At 54.5% G+C, this 11,430-nt stretch overlaps 1 protein-coding gene across 1 annotated transcript; it reads right to left on the bottom strand.

Moving 5' to 3' along the window:
* Positions 1-1,456: 1,456 nt before the first annotated feature.
* On the bottom strand, positions 1,457-4,702 carry Evx1 (even-skipped homeobox 1). The gene is made up of 3 exons (XM_059256672.1): positions 4,276-4,702; positions 2,518-2,774; positions 1,457-1,996 (listed from the first exon to the last, which is right to left on the bottom strand). The coding sequence occupies exons 1-3, from the start codon at positions 4,700-4,702 to the stop codon at positions 1,457-1,459; spliced, it is 1,224 nt and encodes a 407-aa protein (XP_059112655.1).
* Positions 4,703-11,430: the final 6,728 nt, after the last annotated feature.

The raw sequence follows: 11,430 nt of genomic DNA, 5'->3' as shown, positions 1-11,430 counted from the left end.
ACACACACCCAAGGTAGCTGGAAGATAGCCCTCCATTTTCCAGCATGTCTGTTTGGAGCCTGCCAATGCCCAGCAGGGACTTAGGAGACCGACCCTTTTGTGAATCCATCTCTTTTATTCTTTCCCTATCCGTGTCCATGGTAGCTAAATTGGCAATTTGAAAATAGTAAATGTGCTCCCTGCTGCCAAAAAAAAAAAGTATTTATATTTAAATGCTAAAGTAAGAATTGTGTTCAGCTTTTATTGCAATATGGTTAACAAATCATAACAGCAAATTCTTTGGGCTGCAAAGGAAAACCCCAAACCAAACCAAATTCATTCCCTACAGGAAGAACCACTCCCTCCCAGTGGGGGTGAAGCTTGCATTGGGTGATGAAAGTTGTCCTTTTCCTCAAACACTGGCTACGAGGATGAGCACAGGAGTTCGTGAGCGTCTCCCAAACAAACCCCAGTGAAAGGTAGAGATGGGGTCCTCCAGAAGAGCTGGAGTTCCTACTGGCAGCTGGAAGGCCCTGTGGCCCTGTGAGGAGACTGTAAGAAGTCTCCGCTCCCTAAGCTCTTCCCAGGGTGCCTTGTTATAACAGCTCAGCTCCCGGGTTGGTGGCCCCGCAGAGTGGTGATCATTGTTATACATACATTCAACATTCAAAAAACCCTCCTCACAGTCCACTTGCTAATCAGGGTGTGTGCAGAGTCAAGGGAGAAGAGGTTTGCCTCACAGAAGCTGCCTAGGGACCCTGCAGCTCCCCTGCCAACGTGAAACAGAAGGGGAGAAGGCTGGAGTTGCCAGTTGAGAGATCTCACAAAGCCCGAAATGTGGAAGGAGGTCAGGGGCTGTTAGAGGCTAGGACCGAAAGATGCTGTGTAATTGAGGCTCTCGGAAGGTGAAACAGCCCCAAGTTCCTTGCCAAGGGGCAAGCTTCTCCCTAGCAGTAAATCATCTCTCCCCTAAATGGCTGGTGTGTTGCCGTCAACAAGCTCCCTGCCATGCTTTGGAAAAGCTGGTGAAGATTAATCTCTACCTGCTCTGCATACACAGCATTTTGTTCCAAGAGACAGCGATTTCCCTTCTCAATGCTTGCCCTTGACAGGCGAGTGGGGGCCCAGGTGAAGGATATGAAGGGGGGGGGGGTTTGCTGCTGCTGAATTTTGTTTAGCTGTTGAACCAAGGCCTCCACCTCTGACAGGGTTGTGGTTTGGGTGGAGAACGGCGAAGACCGGCCTTCCCCAGGGGAAGCTCTCACAACCTCTGCTTTCCCACCCCATCCCTGCTCCCAAGCAGCGACGGCCACTGCCGCATCCGGGGCTCCTGGATCCTCTAGGCCGAGTCCTTGGTGGTACCCTCCCCTTTCCCCTCTGCATCTGGGAAGAGGGGTAGCAGGTGGGAAGCTGGAGGAGTCCCGAAGGCCCCCCCACCCCCATGGCGTCCTGCAGCCGGCAGCCCGAGGGCAACCCCTTATCTGGTGAGGGGCACCTCCTCTCTCTGGTCCAACGCCACCGAGGAGGCCTTGCTGAGCACGGAGGGGGCGAACGTGAGGAAGGAGTCCGAGCGAGAGGTGGAGGCACAAGTGAAGTCCGAGGCTGCGGCGGCCCGCGGGGCCAGCCCATTGGCCGGGCTGCTGTGGCAGGCAAGGCAGGAGCAGGGGCCGCCGGCCGAGGCGCCCAGTCCGTGCGCTGGGCCGGGGTAGAGCGGTGGGTGGCGGAAGGCGCACAGCAGTTCGGGTCGCGGGTAGGGCTGCGACAGCACGCGGAACGTGTCAAGCGGGCGCAGCGGGCCACTGAAGGGCGAAGCGGCGGCCGAGGCCGCGGATGCTGCGCCCAGGCCCACCGGCGAGTAGTAGGGCAGGGGCAGGTGCGAGGGGAAGGGATAGGGCAAGCCGCCCGCGGCCGCCGCGTGGCTCATCATGTACGTGTAGAAGGCGGGGTCCGCCGGGTGCGGCCACGTCATGGCCAGCCGCTGACGCTTGTCCTTCATGCGTCGGTTCTGAAACCACACCTGGGGAGAGGAGAGGAGCGGGTTGGATGGCTGCACGAGGCCCAGGATCAACTCGGGGTGGGCGTAGGGAAGCCATATCCACAGGGCAGGGAAGAGCCAATACCAACTCCTGCTGAACAAGGGCAGGCCACCCACCGCCATCCCCGATTGAAACCCTCGGAAGGAGAATTGGGGACCCACTTGCCCTGCCCACCGCGAGTGAGGGTGCAAGTAGTAGGGCCTGCCTCCATTGGTCTGAGGAGGCAAAAGGCATTTCCTCCAGATTTACCGTCCCATGTTATCCCTGTCCTTCGAGAGACTTCCCTGTCACTCGAAGTCACCTGCCTAGTCTATTTGCCTAGGGAAAAGGACGGAATCACCTCGTGGCAGCAGTAGCTGCCTAGGGCCTGTCAAGGGGCGACTCTGCGTGTCCCAGATTGGAGAGCCCAGGCCCAGACTCCCCAGAGGCAATTCGGGAGATGAGCAGTTGGCATTTCCTCCTGCTAACCCGGGTATATCCCCGTCGTCCTAGCCCAGCATACCTTGATGGTCGTTTCAGGAAGGTTTAGGGCTGCAGCCAGCTCGCATCTCCTCGGCCTTGATACGTAGTTCTCCCGGTAGAACTCCTTCTCCAGCCGCGCAATCTGCTCCCGGGTGAAGGCAGTACGGTAACGACGCATCTGGTCACTGGCACTGCAGGCCAGGGTGCCTTGGGAGCCGCTGCTGCCGCTGCTACCGTTGCTTTTGGGGACCTCGCTGCCACTGTTAGGACTGCCGCCCAGTGCGTCGGAGCCTGACCCTGCATAGGAACCCGGAGCACACAGGTGGACACAGAGACACAACACAAACACAAACAATGCTGACTTCGGGCTGGAGGAGGGACGTTAGGAGAACCCTTGAGCTACCTCAAGTCACTGGTTGGGGGTGGGGGGGCCCCTCTGGAAGCTTCAGGCCGGAGTTCTTGGATGATTGGAACAGAAAGGGTTTGGGGCAGGCTTCATGTGGCTGTTTGGAAGACCTGTACCTAAGGTTCGCTGGGTCTATACGCTCCCAGTCCTCTTTCCCTTCCTCTTGCCCCTGGGCACAGTAAAGAGCATACTCTCTGCTCACGTTGGCAGGGATGGGCAAGGATGTGCTGGAACACTATGAACTCTTGAGGTTAGTGCATTGTAGACTGTTGGGCATGCGGTGAGCTTGGGTGTGTGCCCGAATTCCAGCACAGGTGTGAGAATGTGTTGGGTTGCATATATTGCAGGAGTGGAATATTTGAGTATAGGTTGTGAGGACACGATATGGTAGAGAATCTGGGTTAAGCAGATGATGTGATGGTAGGGGATGGAGGTGGATTCTCAGCAAGGTGGTGTTGGCTGCCATGGCCTAGATGTAGGTGCAAGCCTTTCCCATCCGTTCTCACGGCTCTGTGGAGGTGTGTCTACTGATGGACTTCTACTCCCCGCTTTTTTTTTTTTTCCCATTCCTAGGAGTCGATATTGTTGGTATCTATAGAGAGGCACCCTTCTGCGCTCTCCACCCCCACTCCCATTAGCCCCTGGTGAGAAGGAGTTCTGTAGTCAAAGTACCAACCCCTTAGACCCACCCCAGAGAAGGGTGGGGCTCTAGCCCCCTGCAGCTGCTTTTCCTTTGGGTGGAGAAGTGAGACAGAGAGAAAGGGGGAGGGGGAGGGCCCAATCCCCGCCTTTTCAAATGCAACCGGAGACCAAAGGCAATTAGACCATTGGGACCATTTCCGACCTGGCGCCGCCGGCCCGGGAAGTGACAAGGTAATTTGGACCTCTGACCGACGTGCAAACTGGTCCGAGGGCTGCAGCACTCTGGAGACCAGAGTCCGCCACGATTTTACGGTCCTTTATATACTCTTGGCTTCCGCGTCTCCATGTGCCTTGCACCCCTCCAGTCACAAATTGCCCGGACTAGCGTTTGATCTTGCCCTACCCGGTGGAAGGTGTCTTCCCGGCTCAGCTGAATCATTCCCACAAAACTCTGGGGGTTTGGGGGGGGGGTGCGTTTTGGATCCCTCAAGTCTAGGACTTGTGTCAACCCTGACATACGTCCAAGGCACAGCTGTCACTCTCAATCCCACCAATGCCATAACACAAGAGACACCCCCCCCACCCACCCACACACCAAGGTGCAGAAAGCAAAATAGTTGTTCAGGTGCCCCCCCACCCCCACCCCAGCCATCCTGCCCCAAGGGAAAGGAGTATCTTCCACCTGCCCTGAGATGAAGTAAAGTGTGGGCGCAGTGGGCTGACCGGGGAGCGGAGGGGCAAGGTGGCTACCTTTGCTGTGCTGGTACTCGGCGTTCCCGGTGGCGCAGTCCGGGGTGCAGCTCACCTCGATTTCTTCATAGAAATCCGATTCGGTGTCTGAGCTACTGGGTTGCCCTTGGCCAGACAGGCTGTCCGCGGAGGAAACTGGGGGTCCTGGACCAAGCACGGCCGCTCCTGCAGACCGTGGCTCGGCGCCCAGCCCTGCAGCACTGCCTGCTAGTCCATCGACCGGCTCCTCCTCCGGGCCTCCCCCGCCACGCTCCCGGGCAGTCGGAGGGCCGGCTCGCGGGCTCAGGCAAGCGTGGGGCACCATCTTCTCTGGCGGTTCAGGCAGCGGGCTGCTCACGGCTTCGGACAAATTAGAGACCCTCTTACCAACCAGAGTGCCAAGCTGACCCCCATCCAGAAACATAACCATGTCCTTTCGGCTCTCCATCCCCGGGCTCTCCGGAGGGGGGAGGGGGGAAGCCCCCAAGTAAGCTCCTAACCCCAGGCTCCCTGGGATCTTGGCTGAGAAAAGGAGCTAAAGAGGCCAGGAGACTGGGAGGGCGCCGAGTAGCCCCAGCGCGCTGTCGACGGCGACCGCGGAGATGGCAGTGGGGAGCTGGGGTCACCTTGTGATGCGAGAGCTCCTCTGTGCCGCACCGCCTCTGGGAGGAAGCCCCATTGCCCTCTTCTTTCTAAGCTGTCATCCTCCTGCTGCAATCGTCATTACAGTACCGCTGGTGACGCCACTCGGCGAACGCAAGTGGATAAATAGAAACGTCTGCCACAGCGAAGATGAAAGGAGACCCGCAGCTAATGGCTCGGCAGTGATGCGCCAGGTGTGGGCCTCGCTCGAATGGGGAGGAGAGTGTGAAAACAGAGAGACACACACACTGAGAAAGGGAGACACCCAGGCAGAGAGGATGCAAATGGAATTCCGCAGACAGAAAAGGGAGCGCTTAAGGCGCGCAGCGAGTTCCACGGGGGCCGCGGGACTCGGTAATTGAAAACGCTTTTGAAATTTTATTTTATTGTTGTTTTGACTTCTGTTTTCTTAACTTGGTGTCTCGATCTAATACTAATGGAAGAATCCATAGCTGCTCTTTTAGAAGCTGCTTACAAACCCGGGCTCTCTGAGCATTAATGCAACCGCCTGTCCTTCAGGCTGGCTTCAAAAAAATTTTTACAAGCTACTGGAAAACGTACCCCCTCCCCAAGTTGTCTGGAGAGCTTGAGCCTGAGGTACCCTTTTCCTCCCTCTTTTCCCCAACTCCACCTGTCTCCTTTTTGAGAACCAAAGTTTATATTTCTTCGCCAAGAGATAATCTTGTTTCTCTCTTTGAAAACTGGCCTTGGGTTCTGACTCAGTATTCCATGATTTAAGAAGGAAAAAAAACCTCTCTCCACTCAGAAAACCTGGCTTAAATTCGAAGTGTTCGATGATTTGTTGTTGTTGTTGTTGTTGTTGTTGTTGTTAATTTTCTCCCCTTTCTAGATGGCCTGACATGACTTGGGGTTGGCTATTCATAGAAGAAAACATCTTTTGGTTTGGCTGGTCTCCAGGCTATTACAGGTATGTTGGGTGGGGAAAGGGTCTGAGTGGTCTTTCTTTTCCTGCCTGTGTTTTAGATATTTGTTCAAAGGAACGAATTCTGCCACAAAAGATTTTTTCTAAATGAAAAGACGCTGGCCATGAGGGGCCCTGCCGTGCTGGCACTGAAGGACCCCTAGTAGGAAAAGGTGCTGGCCTTCACTGGAGGTTTTACGGTGGTTGTGGATGGAATGGAGCGTGTGGCAAATGGTATCAGCAGGGTTTGAACTTGTAGGGTCCTCTCCTGGGCTCTGCCTCCAAAGCTTGAGGTAGAAGGGAAAGTCATTGCAATGTACGGGGTGGGGGGGGGACGACAAAAAAACAAAAAACGGGTGATCAGGAGCTGGGGTAATCCTTTGAGGAGAGAAGGTAAACTCCTAGGATCTGGGGTTGTGGAATTCTGGGACTTGGTGTTTGGGAGAGAGAATAGACTCTCCTTGGGAGCCTGGCGGGTGGGCTGGGTCTTTTTCACCTTTGAGAGCCAGAGGTGAGCGCCTTCTGAGTTGAGCACCTCTCTCTCTCTCTCTCTCTCTCTCTCTCTCTCTCTCTCTCTCCCTCCCTCCCTCTCCCCCTCTGCAACAGTTTCCACTAGTGAGTGGCCTGCCCACCTAGCTGAAAAGAATAACAGCTCCTTCTCTCTGTTGCTAGGCAAAGCCCCAGCATCTAAGAAAGTTTCTACAACAACTTCCTCTTTGTCATCTGTCTCTAACCTTTTTTCCCATTTTGTCCCCACCCTTCCTTCCCTCAGTCTTTCTAATTTGGGATTATGGAAATGATGGGGGTAACAGGGGGTTCAAGGAAACAGTCTATCCCCACTACACTCTCCGCTTCTGTTCTGATGCAGCAAAGGCTTGCTGTTAACCTTGCCTGGGGGACAAGGGCAGAGGAACGTGGAGGGTGGTGTCCACGTAGATATTTCCACTCCCTGTGAGTCCCAAAGCCACCACCATCTGCTGAGCACTGCCAGCCCAGAAACCTAGAGAAATATTTCAGAGGTCAAGAAGGGTGGGCGTGAGGGGGAGAATCGTGGGTCTCAGGACCTTCTGCCAGGAGGAGGAGGAGGTATCCGCCAGTTCTGGCTTGTCCTGCCTCCCTCGCTGCAGCCAGAGCCTGCGGGAGCACCTGGCTTGCTGTCTCTGCTGTCTGAGTCTGTCTCAGGACTGTGTATCTTCTGCTGCTGCTGCTGTATCAAAATCTCCCAGTGCTCCGCCGTGCGACACCCACTCTCCCTGCCCACCCCCCATGAACAAGCCACCTTCTCAAAGCCATCTCACTGCCCTCCCCCTCATAGGGAGGTTGGTCCCTAGAGTGACTCTGGGCTGCCCCGCCCCGCCCCCAGCTTTGCATTCAATGGGGAATGTTCAATGTTTGATCCTTTTTACTCAGCATTTTCCCTGGAGATGAAAGCCGAGCAGGGCTGTGAGATCAAGGGGTGCCACTTAGTCTCCTTCCTGGGACAGTCTTATGGAACAGGGCTTCCCCCCTTACATCCCCAGGAGGGGGGCTCAGACTCTCAGAAGGCGGTAGCCTCCTCTCAGCTCCAGATCTGAGCTTCACGGACGTCCCCTCTCGGCCCACCCCACCCCCATTCCTCTCCAGACTTCAGACCACCTTTGAAAAGTAGCTTCTGTGTATTTAGTTTTTAGGTCTCTATCGAATGCGCCTCCACCCCCACCCCGATGCTTACAGGAAAAAGATATCCAAGTAAATGTCACTTCTAAAAATCAGCGGTTGGCCGACGTCAAATGAAGAGAGGTGGGATTTTTTTTTCACGACAGATGAAAAGAGGGTGCTGGAGAAGGACGTGGTTTCGGGTTTGTTTTGTCTTAGGTTTTTGTTTTTGTTTTCCCTTGAGTGGGAAATGTGCTTTAAAAGTCACTGTCGTTGTATTATGAAGGTTATTTAGTGTACAGAGGAAGAAGGAAGGAAAATTCTGATAGCGCGGGAAGCAGGGTAACCCTTCGTAAACGAAGAAGGGGGAGACAACAGCCTAAAATGAGTCCGGCCCCGGCTCATCCCTCTCCCCTGCAGCCTCTCCGACCCGCGGGCCTTTCCCCTGCTGGGACGACCAGCTCGGACGCCGCCAGCGCCTTGCGGATTGAAATTCTCTGAACTTCAAAAGCTGCAGGCTTGGCTTCCGCCTCGGCTAGGAGGGGTAGAGGGTGGATGGGAATCCTGGGGAGCCGACGGGAGATAAGGCGCGCCGGTCGTTTTAAATGGGATCTGAAGCACCGCTTCTGCCTCCAGACGCGTGGATCCACGGAGACAGCGACGCTGCGCGTGGAAACCCGGCTCCGGAGAGAGGCGGCTGCTGCTGTGAGGGCTGTCTCGGTGACCCGAGGCCCACGAGCGCGACTGACCGCGGTCCTGAGCCGTCCCGAGCACCTTCGCAGCCTGGAGCGCGGGCTCTCTGCAGCAAAGGGTGAAAGTCCGGGGACGTGAACCTGGACCTTAAGCTGGATGGAGCTGCTGATTCCTGCTGGCGGGGGCGGGGGTGGGGGGCGTTGTGATCAGGGGAAAAAGAAGAAGAAAATTAACATTTCTTTGGTCAAACGTGAGAACAAAGAGAGCATCCTTTTAAACAGTAAGTCGTCCAGCGGGCGTAGATAGTGTCCTCTGGTCCTCAGTGACCTTCTACGCTGTGGCAGGGCTATTCCCTGGAAGTTTCTGTGAAGCTTTATCTTCGTCCTCAGCTAGAGGGGCCGGCAGTGGGAGTGTCTATCAGTCAGCCCCACATCTCCCACCACAGCGGTCCAGGCCTCTTTTGGAGCCCAGAGTCACTAAGTGGTGCCCGTCGGCGCACCCCTGGGAGAACAAGATTCACTGGAAGTCAAACTATAGTTTCCACGAGACCAGAGATCAAAGCTGAACCGATTCCCTACCCCTCTTCCACCTTGTCCTGAGCGGGGGGCGGGGGGTGGGGGGGTCGCGGTGTGAAGGGGGTGGGGGGAATGGGTGGGAGAGTCCTGTTAAGGGAGCTGGAGACAGTGGACATCGGCAGTGGGCAGCACAAAATAGTTTCCCTCTTCAGAAGGTTGAACTGGAGGCTTCTGAAGCCCTGTTTGGACAAGCGCTCTGCCTCTGGACCTCCTGCCTTAAAGGGCACGGGTATCTGAGACAAGGAACTGGGTGCCTCCTGGCCCCCAGTACAGGATACTTCTCGGAACCCCAAAGGCCTCCAGTCTGCCTTTTCTCCCTCTGTACCCTGTCCTCCTGATCTTCCGCAAACCGGAGACTGGTGTCTTCCTGGCCCTGTTCTGCCTAGAAGCCCGTGTACCCACTCACTGTGGGCACTGACAGACATCCGAGGCCCTTCCTAAGCTGATGCTAAGCCCTGGATGGGCCCCATGCAGTTTGTTCCCGCTCATCCAAGAGAGTTCCTCAACATTTGCCCACACAAAGATAGCTCCCAGCCTTGCCCTAAGAGGTGGCCTGGCCTCTGTCATCCTTACTGTTCTGGTGCTGTGAAACTTGCCTCCCCCCCCCCCCCCCCCCCGATTTTTCAAGACAGCGTTTCTCTGTGTAGCCCTGGCTGTCCTGGAACTCGCTCTGTAGACCAGGCTGGCCTCATACTCACAGAGATAGATCCACTCTGCCTCCTGAGTGCTGGGATTAAAGATGTATGTCTCCACTGCCTGGTGAGACTTGCTATTATTACAAAGCTAGTTGGCATTCATGTCTCTTCATCTACATAAGAGTTCACTAAAGGGCTTTGACAGACTATAGTGCCTTTTCTCCCTCAGTTGTAGGGTGACCAGTAGTCCTAACAAATGGCCAGGGCATGGCTGAGTGTCAGGCCCAGGCCCCTCCTACGAAGATCTCCCCTGTCTTAGGGGACTCACTCAACAAGGACTTCACTCCTGTTGAGGTAACACCCCACAGCCTTTTTGTTTTGTTTTGTGTTTGTTTTTGTTTTTCGAGACAGGATTTCTCTCTATAACTGTCTTGGCTGTCCTGGAACTTGCTTTGTAGACCAAGCTGGCCTCAAACTTACAGAGATCTGCCTCTGCCTCTGTCTCATGAGTGCTGGGATTAAAGGCGTACACCACCACCACCTGGCCCCCACAGCCTTTCTATAATCTATCCAGGGCTGGTTCCTCAGCATGTCCTTCCCAACCCTCAAGAGCTCCTCCTTGGAGAAAGGGCTCCAGGCCACACTGATGCCACCTCTCCCCATCATATATCTTTTTCCTAGAAGGACAAAGAGTCCCGAGGTAAGATCAGCCACTGTTCTAAGTTTTTCTTGTGGGTTTGTGTTTCTCAGCCTCAGCAGGCTTTTTTTGGAGGTGGGGGGTATGAATTACCCCTGGCTTGCAGCCGAGAAACCTAAACTGGAAGGAAGTACATGCATGAATGAGAAGATGCTACTCCCCTCCTTCTGCCTTGAAGTCCACTCTCAAAACAAGTGTCTGAGGCTGGGGTGTTATCTGTGTGGCAGAACACTTGCTTGGCATGCTTGAGGCCCTGGCTTCTGTACAGTGCCAGGCATTGGCTTTGAGGTTTTCATCCTAAAGAGTGAGCTTGTGGTTTTCTCCAGGCTTTTCTCTCCCACATCATTCGTAGATGAACTCAAAAAGGAGGTAGGACATTGAAACTCTGGCTACTCCCCTCAGACCTGCAGGGGAGTGGAAAAAAAAAAAAAAAAAAGCTGTAAACCATTTTGGAAATACTCCCTCTACAGGATAGGGAACAGCAGCTGGGTGAGGACAATGCAAGGGCCTGTAGGAGGAAATAACCACTGTGGCCAAGCAGGTCTTTGGGACCTGAAGGTAGAAACTCAGATCTTCAGGATCCAGCTCAGAAATCCCCAAATGTCACTGTAATCGCTGACTCTGGATACATTAAGGCATCCCCTCAGACCATTGCCATCAAATCTGAGTGCTTTTCCCAGGGCCACTGGACCATGTTTTTAAGAGGCAAGACCACAGTCACACAGGGCCATCTGAAACCCTCCAGCCTAGCTCCAACTCACAGGTACCATCCTGCCTCAGCCTGCCAGGGTACTAGGATTTACAGGTTTGTGGCATGTCACCATGCCCAGCCAACCACCATGACACACTTAATCCTTTGGTAATTATAGCCCCCTTAAATATCTGGCAGCCCTTTTCCTAGAAAATTCACAGAAGTCCTGAAATTAGCCTTTGGTTTCTGGGGTTTCTCTCCCCTCCCAAAAATCCCTTTAGAGCTACCATACTCCAAGCAGAATGACCTAAACCAATTTTTAGGGATATATATATTTACCTGGGTTTTTCCCTTACATGGCAGTTTCCTCCCTCAACCTGTCCCGATTGCTTGGCCCAAGGGACAAACCCTAAGTGACTAGCCGGGCTTGTTTATGTTGCTCACCTGGCCTGTGAGCATCGTTCTCTGAAAACCTCTAGGTTCTGGCCCTGCATCAAGGAGAGATGGTCTGGCTAGGGTTTCCCTAAAAGGCTGGCTGACTGGCTATTGGGATAAAGGCAAGTGTGCTTGGGACTTCCTGGCTCTTACCACATCACTATATGACTTCAGGACTTCCTTTCCCAGCCTAGGGAGGGGTGTCTCTGCTTTGATTGGTTTGGGTTTTATTTTGTGATTATGTAGCCAGA

This window comes from Peromyscus eremicus, chromosome 3, assembly GCF_949786415.1.
Source record: "Peromyscus eremicus chromosome 3, PerEre_H2_v1, whole genome shotgun sequence".
Lineage (NCBI taxonomy): Eukaryota > Metazoa > Chordata > Mammalia > Rodentia > Cricetidae > Peromyscus > Peromyscus eremicus.
Note: the sequence above shows the minus strand (reverse complement) of the source record. Positions and strands in the feature narration are given on the sequence as shown.